We start from the raw sequence: 17,226 nt of genomic DNA, 5'->3' as shown, positions 1-17,226 counted from the left end.
ATATTGATTCTACTATTTTGATCATTCTTTTTCGTTCTATCTCGTTAATTGAGCTTATAGAACAACCTTTAGCTTTGTTAGTCTGGAAGCACGATTGCAATAGCGACTCTCAGTATCGTAGAATCCTTTAGTGTCCCCCACCAATTTTCCACTAAATGAGTATTCCGGTTTAAACTTCGCGTTGAAACTTCGTCTCAAGAACCATAACCTCTAAAAGCAGTTTCTTACGGTCCAATTATTCAGATTGGTTTTCCTATCCCCCAATTTTCTCCCTTCTCTTATATTCAGAAAATTGATTCCATCGTTTTTCTCGTAGTTCATCGAAAAGTCGTTTCTACTGAATTGTAGAAAGGCTTTTTGTTTGTATTTTATCGTTACTTGTTCACAGTTTATATTCTTCAAGTTTTATGCAGTCGGTGTTTTTCTAGGTTTTTTTTCTTCGTGCATATGCTGAAAAGGGCTCGTTATGTAGCTCTCCATACTCCCTTTCCATTTCATGGATTTCCATGCCAAGTCTTCAGAAAGTGTACCGTGTCTCAGAGTCATCAAAGGTGGTTGACGAGCTCTCACGGTGAAGTTTCATATCCCCACTCTCCTTTAGAGCTAAAAATTTCACCGTCAGCCATCAAGCTGGAGACCACTCGAAATGTGGGTTCTCAGCCCCTTGGACTCCCTTTACGCACTTTAACGGATGACTTAAACAAACGGATGCAAGAGTTATATGACAATGGAGACTACAAAGCTTGTGTCTCTGACTTTCGTAAAGCTCTCCCAAAGTTCAGAAATGACTGGCTTAAAAATGAAAGATTTATTCATTGTTGTATCCTGGCATGTTCTTGTTATGATAAGCTATCTCAACCTTTGAAAATCAAAAGGGTGTATGGAATCTTAACGAGTAAGAAATCAACCCTCACTCCTCAGTTAAACCGAATGTTTCTATCATATGCTACCGGGTGTATTAATTATGGTCACAAATCTGCCCTAGAATGCTTTGATAATTCCCCAAAAGAACTTATTGATTATAATCTTTGGTTGGCCTGGCTTTGCTTCTCAAGAGCCCCTGCAATTGTCGTCTGGATGACTTTTACTCGCCTTTGCTCTGCCGGTCATACACCTAGCGTTGAAACATACGAGCATTTGTTTTTATCTTTTTCCTCTCAAAAACACGACTTTCTTTTTGATAAATCCTACGACTTATTTCACAAGGACAGCTGTCCTTGGCGACCGCTTACTTTTAGAATTTTAGCAGAATCATTCGTTCGCTTACAGCGCTTGTCTGACGCTGAAAGTATAATTCGCAGTTTCATTCAGAAAAATCCCAATAAACCCCCTAATGAGGCGCTATTCATTCCCCTGCTTCGGCATTATGCAGCTACTTTCGACCTTTCTAGCATGGAAAAGATTCTCTCATTAATGAACGACTGTAATACCGATATATCTACCATGACTCTTAATGTTTTCTTACGTATGGCATTTCAAAGGCCAGATCACAAAAGCTCTTTTCAATTTTGTTTAACTAAAATTTCTCAGCTTGTCAAAAATAATGTCCAGCTTGACTTCGATTCGATTCTGTTAATTTCGCAGTTTATGAATCAGGTTCGTGTACCTGAAAATATGAAACCGTGGATTGATTCCCTAATCTCTCGTTTTTGTTTACCCGATCACTGCTCACTCCCAGTTCTTCGTAAAATCCAAGAGCATGCTTTTTGTTATCCATTATTGCAGTCCAAGCTACCGCTTGCTATTGAAACTCTGAGATTAACAGGATTTGACTGGAATGTAGCCACTTTGTACATCAATTGGTTATTTTCGTGTAAACGAGTCACTGATGCTATAAACTTTTTTTACTCAGTTACAATTGATATTGGTAATCGCCCGTCACCAGAATTATTTCATACGTTTATGTCTGGCTTATTAGCTGCTGCACCTTCTGAGAAGGTGTTAAAGACAGTACACGAAATTCAGTCTAAATACCCATTGATTTGTGATTCGTCTAGCACAAATCATATCATCTTGTTTCTGAAATCTATTTCATTTAGCTCAACTCCATCAACAGTAAGACGTTTGATGCAAATCTTTGAAGCCGATACTTCTGTCTCTTCAAATTCGTTGATGTTAGCTGTTGCGGAATGGTTATTTACAAGAGATTTATTTCAGAGCTCACTTTTGTATGCAACAAAGGTTATTGAAATGGGCACCTCCTATAATTTTTTCCGTCCCCAAGTTTTAATTTGCTGGTGTTATTATCGACTGAGAGATTTTCGGTCTTTATCCCACCACGTTACTTACCTCTTGCAAACAGATAATGCGGCTTTATTAAGAGCGCTGGCTACAAGTTTGAAGCGCATGTCTCAAAATGAATGTAATTTAATTAACAAGCAGCTATTGATGAATTTGAAGTACAGGGTATCCCTTGGAGCGCAACCATCTCGGAGCCACAGCCCTGATGCAAGAAGAAGGGCTCTTCATAGAGGAAGGAAGTTAAAGAAGATTTTAGTATCGGCTTTGCGAAATCAAGCTTCTCTCGGTAATTTATTAAATTAATGATTCTTACAACAGGTACAAGACTCTTCTTAACAGAAAAATAAAGAGGGGATTTTTATTGTTGCATGAATGCTATAAAAAGCAATTTTCTGTACATGAAAAGAAATTGACGTTTCTTAGTTTTGGAATGAAAAGTCATAAAGTTAAAAGTATTATCTAAATGAAAACATTTGCATGCGTTAAAAACTAATGTAAGTGACGTTTCCGTTCAGACATCTTTCAGATACCTTTTGCTAGTCGTGCTGTAATCCAAGCGTACTCGTATTGTCTTTGGTAAAAGTTACGGAAGCTTCTTCGGTTAGCAATTCGAGGAACTGTTGCGAAACTTCCTCCAAGAACAACATTATGTTTTCCGTCGAAAAAGTCTTTGGTATAATCCGGATAGAGTGCTTCTGGTTCAAACCCTTCATGCTTTTCAAGCACTGTACTAGTCCATTCCCATGCGCCTGTAAATATCTGTGGTGTTTCATCATCTTTCAACTTCGCTGGATGTAACTGTTGGAACCCAGTAGCCATTCCTTCAGTGCTTACATATGCTTCAGACTTCCTATGTAGAACTTGATCGTAGTAGTAATTTAGTTCCTCTTCGGTAGGTAAGCGGCATCCTTTGAAAGCTGCATATGCATTGAGTTCGTCGAAAGATGCCATAACTGGCCAACTTAAATAATTATCGAGAGGAAGCAGTCCGTACATTGTTTTTAGGTAAAGCTTACCATCAATTAATTTCCATAACTTCGGATAGCGTCTATCGCCTTCGGGCTTATTATTGACAAAGTTTAAGTATTCACCGTTTGAAATAGGTCGGTTTGCAATCTGAAAAGAGGGAACATGGTTTGTTCTTGAAGGCTTTTCGTTATCCCATCCAAAGAACTTTTGCTCATCGGGTTCTTCAGGATTTGAATTGCTATATCGATCATTACGTACAGGTAAGCCGAGAAGAACTTGTCCATTATAATATTTAATCCAGCTAGGATCCTTCTTTAACTTGGGTATTTTACATGGAGGCAGGCCACATATGAAGTTATTCTGCTTTGGATCTTGGAAAGACTGTACATAAATATACAGCGTTGTCTCAATATGCATCGCGACGTGTTCATAACATAACCATACAATACGTTTTTGGAACGGCGATAATGTATGGCTTCCATCATATAATTTCAAGATGTGATTTTGCCAAGAGGCAATCTCATAAGAGCGTAACTCATTCGGAGAAGGCCAATTAGTAGGGATTTGTGAATGCCAATGGCAATTTTCAGGGTTTTCAACATCGGGATCGATACCTCTTTGGAACCAATCCCAATATTGCCTTTTAGATGCAGTAACAGGATTCTCAAAGATGCGAGATAGATAGATATCGTTAAAGACTGGAATATGGCCCATATAGAAAACAAAAGGGTGTCTCAATGGAATCCATACCTTAAAGATGTTTGAATCATTAAGGAGCTTGTTGGTAATAAAAATCCAAATGTCTCTAATTCCTGACCATTCTCTAAGAGAAATTGGAGCTTCCTTGGGAAGCTGAGGCAACTTTGGAAAAGACTTGGATCCTACATAGATGGAGTAGCTAGGGATGGCATTTGTATAGACGGTGTCGACTTCAAAGTTACTATTGCGAATGATTTCACGACATTCATCATCATTGCTTTTCCAACTCTCCTCACATAGAAGATGATGGCCGGCTTTAAAATTAAAGACCATAGGACCTTTTGCAATGGCGGTGTCCTTTTTAGCTCTCAGATAGGCACGATGAACGCCCAGATCTTCATCATACTTGCTAACATAATCCCAGTCATTTTCATTGAATAACTCTTCGCCAAATACACGATTGGCACTAGTAAGGATGTTTTTTTCAAACGTCTCAGTGATGTGGGCAGAGTCGTCGTAAGCACGTTGAACGAGTTCTGCTGAATTACGATGGTCAAAACTTAGGAGGAACTTGTCACCGATAGCGAGACGATCGGAGAAAGATTTAAGGAACTCGGTAGCCGAGTTGCGATTGAAGTTGCCAATGGAAGAGCCCAAATAGAGGATACTAATTTGACCATTGACAGAGCCACGGAATTTTTCGATATTTTGAAGAAACATATCAAAGCATCCACAAATGCCCGCTACCTTTACATGTTTGTAGGAGGCATGTTGTTCGAGTTGGGAGAGGCCTTTGCGCAATTCATCCTCGTTTAAGTCCAATGCGTAAAAATTGACATCTCTACCGCTACGTTCGAAGGCATCTAAGAGATGTTTCGTTTTATGCATAGCTCCACAGCCGAGCTCAACGACTGTGTTTGGTAGGTCAGGGGACAGAAGTTGTTGAGCAATTGCGTCGCTGTCTCTTTGCAAAATGGCTAATTCGCAATTGAATAGATAGTATTCTTTGGTCCCAGTGATCTGGTCGAACAGTTGTAAGCCCTTTTCATCATATAGTAAAGAGGTGGGTAGCTGACAAACTTGCAAGCATTGTTGGATGATTTCAGGAGAGAACAAAACCTCCAACGATCCAATTTTTGTGATGTTACTGCTCATTATCAAATAGTAAAACGTGAGAGAAATGGATAGTCGTAAACAAGGTTGACAAAAGGACAGAAGAAATACAAGTTATATATATTGAGAGAGAGAGAGAGAGAGAGAGAAAGAGTGGAAAACAAAGAAAAATAAAAATCAAAGAAATCAGGCTTGGTTTACCGGTAGGAGTAAAAGGGAAAATAAAGTCTGTGGTAGCTTATGTTTTTTAGTCTTTCCAAAACAAAGATTGGTAGCTTTTAAAAATAAAACACTGTCTCTTTGAACAGGAACCGAATGGTTCTTCATAAGACTTTAGTAATCGGCACCTATTTGATCATACTGACATAAAAGGACCATATAAGTGATCAAAGTGATTGGTACCGCCATGTCTCTCTTTCCGAAAAGAAGGTCGAAAGGAAACATAAACAAATTCTAATTGACTGTAAATACCAATGTATCAATGTCAACAAACTGTCCAAGGAGACGAAATAGAAACACAAACCCATTTGAGAATTTTGATCGGAATTTTTTTTTTCTTAAGGTCATAAAAGACACCTAGTAGGCATAATATTCATCTTTTTTTGTTTTTCTAACCTGTCTTTATTACTGATGAACAAGAACAAGAAATAAAATTTCGGTTGTTTACTGGTTCCGCTTATGACTCATTAGCAGTCATAATCCCTCGTCATTCTAAACTCCAAAGGTTCCTTCGATTATGTAGGAGACGAAAAAGAAAACCAATCATTGGCGACGTGGTTGGATGCCGTGTTTTCATTCGACTCTTAATGCTTCAGTTTGCAGCAGGCTATTTGTTTACGATCCAGCACACCCTTCAGAAGAAACTTTAAGACTAATCCTGAAGCGATGGAATATATTAGATGATGTCAGAGCCACCAAGTCATATAGAAAATGGGAAGCTTATTTAACAGTGCTTGTCACAAGTCTGTCTTCACCGATAAATGAAAAATCAAAAGAGATATTACAAATGAAATCCTGTTGGCTTAAATATAGTGCAGAATATAGTTTCGTCGTGCTGCTATACATAGAGGACACCTGGAGAATCGGGTAGAATGGAAAGACAAAGTCAAACAAGCAAAGAAGACTTTTTCCTTTTTTTGTTTATACTTAAATACTCCTCTCCATCCATTACATGTCAAATTCAGTAGCAGAGGGCTTTACGATTCATTTTTAGGTCCACATTCAAGACATTGTACTCTGTGTATCGTCCTAAAGAGGTTATATAATGTTGTTACTTCGCTGGGAAGCGTAGCAGCTTGTTCTATGGATGATAGGATTCGTATACAGAAAAGAACAAATGACATGAAACTAAAGGTTCTTTTTCTTAAGGTAGAACTCTAAAACTGATTACTGATTTCTGTTTTCTTTTATTTTCGATGTGTTTTTGAACGTCCACATCCATAACTGTGGAGAGACATCGCGACGCGACCATAGACGACCCAAAGAGGTGAATTGCGAGAATCAAAGGATGTAAATGAATTGATTACACAAGAAAAAGAAAAAAGATTTTTAAATAATGATTGGAATTATTTTCCAAGGAACCTGAAGTTTCTAAAACCAATTTCTACCTTTTCCTACTATTTATATATATTTTAACTTTTATACAATTCGTTTTCTATACTAGCTGTATCCATTTATTTACAAGGTTTCGAGTTTTCTGCTTGACTGAGTTGGGTTGAAAGAACTGACTGATTTATTATAAGTATGGTACCGATTTCACCTTGTTCTTCAGCTTACCTTGATTGATCTGCTTTAATAATAAACAATTCTTCATTATCCTTAAATCTGTTTTTAAAAGATGAACCCTTCCAACGGCAATAACAACAACAACAACAATGCTTCTTTTCAAACCCCACGCAATCCCTCTCCTACTACTACAAGACGTGTCTCCAAAACAAGCTCTTCCAGTGCTACAGGTAACGCTACTTCAGCGTCCCCTTTACGTAGCTACCCTATGAAGCGCACAAAACGCACTTACCACCGTTCTCCACAATTAGTGCCTTTGGCTACGTCGCAATCAGAGAATAAGGAGAATCTTTTAAAGGATACCAATTCTTCTTCCGTTAAACCTACAAAGCGTGCACTAGCGGCCTCAGAAATCATGAATGAGACTACAATGTTAGATCTCTTTCATACATCAATGTGCGACGCGACCATGGATATTACCAAACGCGTAAACAATGAATCTGGCGAGAACTTGTAAACAAATCATAGGTCCAAAAGAAAAATCAAAGGACTGATTCTTATTTTGGTTGAATGAAGTTTTCGAAATGTTTTTTTTCTAAAGACATTCTTATTCGTTGCAGCAATCCTCGTTTTCCTTATTTGTTTTGTTTTCATCTTTTTTGCCAAAAAAAAAAAGACTTAATTTTGTGCGATTGTTGCATTTCTCCCTTGAAATCCTTGATTCTTCCCTCTCTCGTCTTTCTATTTTTTGTAATTTTCAGTTTTCTAATGCGTTTTGATGTACCGTTTCGTTTTTTATTTGGGACACTTATAATTCACAATTTCATTTCTCGTCTCATTCATAGACCTTACAAGTCTATGCTTCTTCCATGATCTCTTGTCTTCCTAATTTATCCATTGTCTTTCATTTGAATCGTTATTTGTTTTTCTTTTTAACCTTTATATATCCTTACTCTAATTAATTTTATATTCTATAATCCTTTCATCCTTTGACATGGGAAATTTGAAACGTTTATACAAACTAATTTTCAATAAAAATTTTATTTTCTTCAATTGACTTTTATAACAAATCCATCAAATGTAATTATTTTTTTTTATAGAATACTTATTATTTACACTAACAAAAGGCAGACATGGTATGCAATCAATCTGTTCGAAAAAAAAGTAAAGGAAAAAGCTACATGGCAGAGAAAGACAGCTAGAAAGTTCAAAAAGCGTTCAGAAAAACGGAACGGCTTCGTAAATAGCCATATATTCTTCATCAAATGAACATGAGAACGAAACATAAAGATACGGGATAACAAGACAAGGAAACATAATCAAAAAAATACCAGCAAATTGAATTTAAAAAATAGAGTTGACAAGATCGGCACCAGCAGTAGCACCGGCACCGAAAACAAAGGCATTTCCAACATTGCTACCAAGCTTTTTCAAACCATTGTGTTTTTTAGGGGAAGAGCCTTGTGCTACAATAACTGGTTGTTGAGCAGGAGGCTGTTGAACAGCATAGCCCGGGCCAGGGTAGGCATTCGGAGGAGGATATATTGGAGTGGACGAAGAGCTACCAGGCGAAATATATTGGACAGGAGGAATTGAAGGTGGCTTTGTAGCAGCATCATCCAAAACAGAAACATAATTGGAAGGAAAAATACCTTCTCTTCCGTGTAGGCTACCGCGCCACCAGTCGTTGTTAATGTGATCCTTCACGAGGATGATGTCGCCAACACGGAAGGGCAGATCGCCGGCGTCAGGGCCTGGGAAGTTGTATAGGGCAACGACGCGCTCAGCTGGAGAATTTTCAACTGCGTGAGGATAGCTTGGAGGAGGAGGCATGGGTGGCTCTCCACCAGGATGTCCAGAATCCGTGTCCACAGAGGAAGAAGCTTTACCAGAAGTGCTTGGGTTTCCTTGGTGGGGAACATTCGAAGATGATGGAACCATAGGCGATTTTTGATCACTTTGATTTAAAGAGAGAGTAGCAACTTTTGATGCCACAGAGCTAGTTTTGGGTTCTGAGACAGAATCAGAAGATGCTTGGATATCAGCTTTTCCAGACTCCATAGAAGGACCAGCATTGGGAGCAACACCGCGTGGAGGAAGTTTTTGTTGAAGCCAAAGAAGAGCATCGGTGTCCAGAAGGCCTTCGTCAATCAACAATTGAAAGTCATTGTAGACGTTTCGAATAACGTGGTTCAAGTAGTTTTCTGGGTTTCTTCCTATCATTGGAAAATGTATTACTAAAAACAGATGAAAGAACTAAAAAAGAAAAGTGCCTAGCAAATTCAATTGAGGCTTGTGAGTTGGTAAAGTTGGTAGTGGCTATTGGTATGTTTGGATGTTCTCAACATTCGATCTTATTTAAGTTACGATTGTCCATGGTAGAAGGCAGAGAACTAACTTGGGAGCAATCACAAACAACAGAAATAAAAAAAAAAAAATTTATCTATAAACAATACGAAAGAGAATTAAAATTTGGTGAAAGAATGAATGGAAAAAAAAAGCAAGGTTTGTTGATGTCCTTTGATGAAGACGGTTTCTATCCATGTAAATCTCTAAGTCTTGGCGGACGAGTTTGAAGTAAGAAAACGATAAAGATAGAACGAAACGAAAATTCAATGATACGTGTCACAGGTAAGGAAGAACATTTCTATGAAATCCTATCAAGGAACCATTCTATTCCAAAAACGGTTGGCAAACATGACAAGGTATTCCAACACGTTGATGGTTTTCTACAAACACTTATGAAAACCAAGATTCATCTAGAAACCCAACACAATGATCTTTCAACGTTTGTTTATTTATAAATGAGCTCTAAGAGCAACTCATAAAATGTCGATAAGTAAGCTTTTGAGAAAAAAACTCGCTATTCTTATGGTAATTTGCATGCTACGGTAACTCTCCATATTGTATTCAAAGCCAATAACCGTAACCTCTCATAAACATACGCAAAGCCGGATTCCACTCAAAGATTATACTCGTTAAGCTTCGGTAAATGATACTCATGCTTGCGTCTACTCAGAAAACTGCAACATTTCTTCATCATTGACTTTGAAGAGAGTTTTTATTTGATCAAAATGCAAAGGATTCAAAAGATTGTACTCTACTATGTGTCACTCACGATCTTGTATCGCTTAACGTACTTATTTGATTTAGATGAACCATGGTCAACTTTACGTCCTTATACACCTTATCTATTTATTCTGGCATTTGGCGCTCATTTGGGTGTTACATTGTTGTATAATGTTGCTACAACTCATGATAAACCTCAAGCTTATGTGGATTTAGTCAACGTATGTGTGCCTTTATTTATTTATTTATTTTTTTCTTGAATTGTTTTCTTTTGTTAGATTTGGATTTCTAACGTTGATATGAATAGGACATTAAGGAAGCTCAAGATGCTTTAAAAGCCAAGGGTCTCGTTATTGAAGAATAAACATCCTTCCCTAGATTGACTTTTTTGAACAACCATCCACTGCGTACGCTTCCCTCTATTAAGAAGTTTCTAGGAATCGGGAGAAAAAAAACGTATTCTATTGCAGTGGTTTTCGAAATCGGTAATTAGTCTCATCCATCTTTCTTCAATCTTACGATTCTGGTCAGCTTAATTGCATCCATTCATAATGTAGTGAAATTGTTTCCATTATTCTCCTATAAACAGCCATATCAACATAAAGTTGCAGTCTATGCAATTAATACACATCTATATATTCACATATATTCCCTTAACCACTTGTGTAAAAAAAAAAAAAAGAAACCATTTTCAACAGAAGAAGAAGAAATCTCATTTCTCAAAGTAAATCCCAAAAAGATATACAGTCTATTTTCAACATATCTCTCGTAACCTCTGGCTTGAACCAAAAGGGAAATAATGATATAGTTGAAGGTTATATATTTAAGTAGAAACCTTTATTATACAGGATATTACGAACTTTTAGTTCACAGAACATTTCGCAAACCCTTCTTTTCACCATTTCATTTCAATGAAATTATTTCCTTAAATAGCGCAAATATACAGGATTGTTGGTTTCATCAACCCAAGCGTAGCCCATTGTCTCTAAAATACCGTTCAAGTTCTCCAATTGACCTTCATTGACTCGCAAACCAGCAAGCACATTTGCAGTATCACCACCACAGTTTCTGTAATGGAACAAGGATATACTGCATACTTCCTTTAAGCTTTTCAAAAACTTGCTTAGAGCCCCCGGGCGTTCAGGAAATTCAAAACGATACAAGCGTTCATTCAAAACGTCGGATTTGCCCCCGATAAGGTAACGAGCATGAGTCTTGGCAAGCTCGTTGTCACTAATGTCTTCTGCAATCATGTTGTGCTCTGAAATTTTTTGAAGTACATGAGGAAGTTCTTTCGCACGATCTTGGACAACAAACGAGGTGTAAATGTTGGCATACTCAGAGTTGTCGTAGCGGTAAGAAAATTCAGTAATGCTTCGAGGAGTAATAATACTGTGGAGTTTTTCAAAAGATCCAGGGCATTCAGGGATAGTCACACTTAAAAACACTTCCTTATTCAAACCAAGGTCGGCCCGTTCTGCAACAAAACGAAGACGATCAAAGTCCATGTTGGCACCTGACAAGATACAAACTTGAGAGGCAGAATTCGGATTTTCGGGTTTGTGCTTCGACAAATAACGTTTCATACCGGCAACAGACATAGCACCTGATGGTTCGACGACGGAACGTGTATCCAAAAAGACATCTTTGATGGCAGCACAAATTTCATCTTTGTCGACCAAAACAACATCATCGACATATTTGGAAGCAACCCGGTAGGTTTCTTGACCAACAAGTTTGACAGCAGTACCGTCTGCAAACAAACCTACATCCTTCAAAGTGACGCGCTTTTTCTCTTGTACGGAGCGTGAAAACGCATCAGCATCAAAAGTTTCGACACCAATCACCTTGACATGAGGAGCAATTCGCTTCACATAAGCACTAATACCGGCAATAAGACCACCACCACCAATAGCGCAATATATAGCGTCTAGTTTGCGGAGGTCCAATTGATGAAGGATTTCTAAACCAACAGTACCTTGACCAGCGATAACGTAAGGATCATCATAAGGATGGATGATACGAAGGTTTTGTTCCTGCGCTAGACGATTGCATTCTTGCTTAGCAATATCAAAATTAGCACCATGCAATAAGACATTAGCACCAAGTCTTTTGACGTTTTTCCATTTAATGTCAGGAGTATTTTGAGGCATCACAATCGTCGCCTTCACACCTAGTCGTCTGGCAGAATAAGCGACACCCTGAGCATGGTTACCGGCCGAACAGGCAATGACACCGCGCTCCAGCAATTTCGAGTCCAGAGAAGCCATTTTGTTATGAGCGCCACGGACTTTGAAAGAGAAAACGGGCGTAAGGTCTTCACGTTTCAGATAAACAGGAACTCCTGTACTTTCAGTAATGACGACACCTTTGGTTAAAGGTGTTTCTTCAATGATATCGTAAACGTGAGAAGTCAATGTAAGGCGCAAATAATCTGGCATTCCATCTGGTAGGAGCATATCTTTAGGGATGTCAAAAGAGACATTGGAACTTTCTTTTTCAGCAATAACCGGTGATATATTATCCTCAATGATTCCTGGAATACGAAGATCAGGGTCATTTTCTTCTGCACTTTTAGTAGTCTTTGAATTCCATCGTTTACATTGTAAGCTCCAAAATGACGATGCACGAGGCAATTTGATACTTCTTAAGGATTGGGTATTGAGAGCTCTGTGAGCCAAGCGACCCGTTCGAAGTAGCGAACCATACATATTTCCAACAACCATTCAAAAAGCATGCAATTGCGAAACCCAAAGAGAATCCAAATTTTTCTTCTTGGCAGGTCTCTTAGGTATGGCTAATGGCAACCAATTCTACTGTTCGTTGAAAACACCTTTCTAACGTGACAAGGAGAATTTCACAGGGGTTCGTTAACGTCTTGAGATCAAATCAAGAAGATCGACTAGGAATACAAATATGGATTAAAGAAAAAACAGAAAATGTCTGTTTAGGTCAAACCGAAGTCAAAGGTCAGACAATGAGTGAGTGTTGTGCTTTACGGAAAATCACTGAAGGAGCGAACTGATCAGTTCTTGCACGCCTCGCATGAAAGCCGGACGCAGTGCGGAAATGCAATCCTCATCTCCCTTCTTATAGTTGATTCGTATCTGTTGAGCTTTGCGATTTCGTAAGCTACGTTTGGACATATTTTTTCACCTCTAAACAATTTTGTATTGTTTACTTAAGATTTGCAGCGTACCTCGTTACAATCCAATGAAAAAAGTTTTGAGAAGTGAAAAACAAAAAGGCCGATTGTAGAGATGAGCATGGATCAGAAAAGACATTAAGGCAGAAAGCAAACTTCTAGTTTCAATTGGCTGATGGCTTTTGTATTACGAGTAAAGGCTTCCTACTTCCACCAACGTCTGTCCTTAATAAATAAGGTGGTCCCTATATATAGCACTGAAAAACTGTACTTTTCAATATTAAGGGCGGGGAGTCAATGTCAACAAAGAGGGATTTAGCCAAAGGAAAAATGGAAGGATCAATGACAGATCCATTCTTTTCCTAGGCAAGACACCCCTTTTACCACTTTTCACTCACAATACTGGCTTCCATTCATCACACAGTAGAGCAAGCAAGTTAATATCTTACTGAGTCTTTCTTACCATCGCTGAGTCAGTTATTGATTTCTATGTATCCAACGTCGATTCACGGTTGTTTATTTACGAAGGAGACATAGCGCTGTGCGTTTCAAGAGAATTACGTATCTAAACACAAGTCCCTATTCCATGAGGTTGATTCCTTTTGTTGATGAGGTGAAAAAGCACAAAAGAAAGGAAAGGAATAGGGAAAATACGAAAAAGATTGCAATTGGAACAGACGGAAACGTCAGTTGCTTGTTCCATAAGATCTGCCAATTGGATTTGACACAATATCAGGCATGACCTAATGATAAAATCCAATGTTTACATAACTTTTGAAGGCTAAAAGCTGGAAAGAGAGTTCTTTCTCTTATTTCTTTATGAATTCATAGTCTTTATCGTCTCTACAAACCACCAACAATCGGTTCACTCATTTGTATCCGTATCGTAATCCTCTCAAAATAGCAGACTGCCAGGCAACCCATTCCAACGTAAAAGCCAAATCACTTTTGACGTTTTCAATCGATTTAAAGCGCGAATGATTACAACATCCGGGTTCCTACTTTTTTAGTAGATTTCCTGCTAAAGTAACGAATAGCGTATAACTAAAACATTTACGAAAGATTGCACCCGTTTCCGGATGTGTGTTTTAAAAAGTCGATACTTCGGATATCTGAAACCGCGTCAATGACCGCAAGCAGACTAAATGCTCAGGTAGAAGAAGGCCAAATTCAAGTATAAATGACGGCCAGGATGCCCTGTTTTTATAATCAAATTCGACTATTCATTCGTGTTTGACTTCTTCATAATGGCCCCCGCTACTGCTGTTGCTCAAGTTCAAAATCTCTTCAAGTCCGACTTGCCAGTCGAAAAGGACGTTGCCCTCGTCAAAAATGAATACAACACTTTGGCGAAATCTTTCCCTACGTACCAACTGGATGATGCTTTCAACTTCTCTCCTATCCGTGAAAGTACTGTTTCTCGTGCCATGACTCGTCGCTACTTTGCAGACTTGGATAAGTATGCTGAGTCTGACATTGTCATTGTCGGTGCCGGATCCGCTGGCCTCACTGCTGCTTACTATCTTGGTACTCGCCGTCCTGACCTGAAGATTGCAATCATTGAGGCCTCCGTTGCTCCTGGTGGTGGAGCCTGGTTGGGCGGTCAACTCTTTTCCGCCATGGTCGTCCGTAAGCCGGCTGATGCCTTCTTGAGAGAAATCGGTGTTCCTTATGAGGATGAAGGTGAATACGTGGTTATCAAGCATGCTGCTCTCTTCACAAGCACCGTCATGGCCCGTGCTCTCTCCCTTCCTAACATCAAGCTCTTTAACGCTACTGCCGTGGAAGATTTGATTGTCAAGGCTGATCAAGATGGCAACCAACGTATCGCTGGTGTTGTCACCAACTGGACTCTTGTCAGTTTAAACCATGGCCTTCAATCTTGTATGGATCCCAACACCATCAATGCTCATTTGGTCCTTTCGGCCACTGGTCATGACGGTCCCTTTGGTGCTTTCTGCGTTAAGCGTGCTCACCAAGCTGGCCTTGTCCCACATCTCGGCGACATGCGCCCTCTTGACATGAATCGTTCCGAAAACCTCATTGTGAAGGGTACTCGTGAGGTGTATCCTGGTTTGGTTGTTTCTGGTATGGAACTTTCTGAAATTGACGGTGCCAATCGTATGGGACCTACCTTTGGAGGTATGATGTTTAGTGGTATTAAGGCCGCTCAAGAAGCTCTCAATGTCTTCGAAGAGCGTAAGGCTGCCAACGAAAAGTGCATTTAAAAATGACGTTTATTTTTGTTTCTTTTTATAAAGGCTTTTGATGGAATTGCATAACGAAATCCTTCACGATATTATATGTTAATAACATAGTTTTTGACATTCTCATATTTCAATGAATTCTTTTCATCTTAGTTTTGATTAATATCTCAGACGTAAATTATATCTCTTTATAAACGACATGTATTTGCTAATTCATCAAGAAAGCTTGAAAGTAATTCTCGTTTAGACAATACAATGTAGGCACCCGTTCGCCTAGTAGAACTTTAAAATCAAAGTGTCAATTAGTACACATTTGTCAAATAGCGATTTTTTGCTGGAATCTTTTTACAGCTGTTTTTTACGAAAGCTCATACGTGCGACCAATCTCATGCATCTTTTCAGATTCTTTATAAAAACCTTCAGATAGTATTACTCTAACTATAAGGCTAGCGCGGATTTCTTCGTTCAATATAGACTCCGATAAATACATATAGTGAAATCTCTAAAAAAGCATTGTTTCGTTCATAAAAAAGTAAAAGGGTAATAAAAAAAGTACTAAAACCGGTAGGATGTAATCAATAAATTAATCATGGAAAAGAGAAATTCATGCATCAATGAATATTACGTAGGCGTTCAACATTGAGATAGACGTCCGTATCCAAACGATCACTTTTATCGTGGATTTTGCCGAGTCGACTGTTCTGAGATTCAACTTCTTGTCCGGTAGCATATGCCAAACCCTTCAAACGACCAACAACACCATCGAGCTGATCCAAGTTCTTATCAATTTCTTTCTCATTCAGGTCATCTTCGGCATCCGGCTCAAATTGGTAACGAGAGCGCTCGAGAATAGATACTCCTTTCGTATCTTTGGTTTTGGTTGAATCTTTTTGATTCTTCTTCATAGTTTCTCCAATACGACGCTGAGACTGAAATGCAAACTGTCTATTTAAAATTTCATCCTGACGTTCACTCTCACGTTTAGCGGTCAGCCGAGCTTCCTCGGCGGCGATACGTTTACCTTTACCCCACGGTTTACCAATATGTATAGCAAACATGCTTCTATTTAAGGTTTTTAGTTCTCTTGCCTGCTCTTCCGCACGTTTTGCATGGATTTTAGCAACATCAAGATCTTTTTCAGCGCTTGCAACTTTTTCTGTTTGTTGCCCTAAGTTTTGAAGTGTTGACATTCCTATCTGTTCGGCGTTGTTCGCCATCTGCAAGGCATTCCGTGTACTCGACAAACTATCTTGCTTAACGAATTGAATCTTTTGCTTAATGGCCTCGACATCCTCGTCTTCTTCTGCCGTTGCACTGTAAGGATTCGACAAGTCAGCTTCGCCATCGTCTTTCAAATAATTCTCAGATGATTCTTGGATGAGACGTGCACCTTGAAATAATTCTTGCTTTTTCAAGTCTAACGTCGTCTGACTTCCTGGCGCACGCTGATAACTTGGCCGTTCATAACCGGAAGGAGCTACAGCAGCACCAGATCGCATTGGAGGCATATCTTTTCGGGCATAAGGATCATTGCGAATCGATTGCATGTTGTAGCCACTCTTCGACATGTTAGTGTCATATCCACTGCCTGCACTGTACGCGCCAGGATAAGAGCCACCTGAAAAACTATTGGTAGAATAGGAAGGGGCAGGTGTCTCAGATCTTGCAGCTGAGTTATTTTGCTCCGGGGCCTTGTACATATCAGGGTTGACGCCCTTGTTCTTTTTGAAAAGGCCCATAGTAAATGTTGTGATATAGGTTCAAAGAGATAGAAAGATAAGCACGAGTACGAGACGAAACCCTATGTTCTTTCAACAAGATGACTCACTTTCCCTTGTTTCAACAGAAGAATGATCGAACACACGTTTACGCAGGACGAATGCTACGCTCGATCAAACTGATTCCCACCAACTGCAAACTTTGTAAATTGACGCGTACTCTATGTCTTCTTTTCAAAAAAAGCAAAATTGCATCCAATTGGTATCTCTGAGAGAAGAACCAGGGCACCGTTTCTCAAACTGTGGAATTTATGTTGTGTGTTATGAGCAAGATTTCTAC

The 17,226-nt window shown here is 39.0% G+C and overlaps 8 protein-coding genes across 8 annotated transcripts; 4 read left to right on the top strand and 4 right to left on the bottom strand.

Moving 5' to 3' along the window:
• The first annotated feature begins 141 nt into the window (after positions 1 to 141).
• SPOG_03166 (uncharacterized protein) lies at positions 142 to 2,815 on the top strand. Its single transcript, XM_013165824.1, has one exon. It carries the CDS (start codon positions 448 to 450, stop codon positions 2,542 to 2,544), a length of 2,097 nt encoding a protein of 698 aa, XP_013021278.1. The 5' UTR covers positions 142 to 447; the 3' UTR covers positions 2,545 to 2,815.
• Positions 2,569 to 5,642, bottom strand: SPOG_03167 (sulfatase modifying factor 1). The gene has a single exon (XM_013165825.1). It carries the CDS (start codon positions 5,062 to 5,064, stop codon positions 2,764 to 2,766), a length of 2,301 nt encoding a protein of 766 aa, XP_013021279.1. The 5' UTR covers positions 5,065 to 5,642; the 3' UTR covers positions 2,569 to 2,763.
• Positions 5,399 to 7,761, top strand: SPOG_03168 (meiosis inducing protein Mei3). Its single transcript, XM_013165826.1, has one exon. The coding sequence runs from the start codon at positions 6,860 to 6,862 to the stop codon at positions 7,262 to 7,264; it is 405 nt and encodes a 134-aa protein (XP_013021280.1). The 5' UTR covers positions 5,399 to 6,859; the 3' UTR covers positions 7,265 to 7,761.
• SPOG_03169 (wiskott-Aldrich syndrome binding protein Lsb1) lies at positions 7,757 to 9,563 on the bottom strand. The gene has a single exon (XM_013165827.1). It carries the CDS (start codon positions 8,968 to 8,970, stop codon positions 8,092 to 8,094), a length of 879 nt encoding a protein of 292 aa, XP_013021281.1. The 5' UTR covers positions 8,971 to 9,563; the 3' UTR covers positions 7,757 to 8,091.
• A 167-nt stretch (positions 9,564 to 9,730) lies between these two features.
• SPOG_03170 (dolichol-phosphate mannosyltransferase subunit 3) lies at positions 9,731 to 10,529 on the top strand. The gene is made up of 2 exons (XM_013165828.1): positions 9,731 to 10,037; positions 10,124 to 10,529. Exons 1-2 carry the CDS (start codon positions 9,822 to 9,824, stop codon positions 10,178 to 10,180), a joined length of 273 nt encoding a protein of 90 aa, XP_013021282.1. The 5' UTR covers positions 9,731 to 9,821; the 3' UTR covers positions 10,181 to 10,529.
• Positions 10,530 to 10,733: 204 nt separating this feature from the next.
• Positions 10,734 to 12,527, bottom strand: SPOG_03171 (threonine ammonia-lyase; the record flags this gene model as incomplete). The annotated part of the gene is made up of 1 exon (XM_013165829.1): positions 10,734 to 12,527. The coding sequence occupies one exon, from the start codon at positions 12,525 to 12,527 to the stop codon at positions 10,734 to 10,736; it is 1,794 nt and encodes a 597-aa protein (XP_013021283.1).
• Positions 12,528 to 12,641: 114 nt separating this feature from the next.
• Positions 12,642 to 17,218, bottom strand: SPOG_03173 (t-SNARE component Sec9). The gene has a single exon (XM_013165831.1). The coding sequence runs from the start codon at positions 16,905 to 16,907 to the stop codon at positions 15,780 to 15,782; it is 1,128 nt and encodes a 375-aa protein (XP_013021285.1). The 5' UTR covers positions 16,908 to 17,218; the 3' UTR covers positions 12,642 to 15,779.
• On the top strand, positions 13,098 to 15,295 carry SPOG_03172 (thiazole biosynthetic enzyme). Its single transcript, XM_013165830.1, has one exon. The coding sequence runs from the start codon at positions 14,209 to 14,211 to the stop codon at positions 15,187 to 15,189; it is 981 nt and encodes a 326-aa protein (XP_013021284.1). The 5' UTR covers positions 13,098 to 14,208; the 3' UTR covers positions 15,190 to 15,295.
• Positions 17,219 to 17,226: the final 8 nt, after the last annotated feature.

The sequence above is a fragment of the Schizosaccharomyces cryophilus genome (genome assembly GCF_000004155.1).
Source record: "Schizosaccharomyces cryophilus OY26 unplaced genomic scaffold supercont4.1, whole genome shotgun sequence".
In the NCBI taxonomy this organism is placed as follows: Eukaryota; Fungi; Ascomycota; class Schizosaccharomycetes; order Schizosaccharomycetales; family Schizosaccharomycetaceae; genus Schizosaccharomyces; species Schizosaccharomyces cryophilus.
The sequence above is the reverse complement of the archived record's forward strand: the minus strand, read 5'-3'. Positions and strand labels throughout refer to the sequence as shown.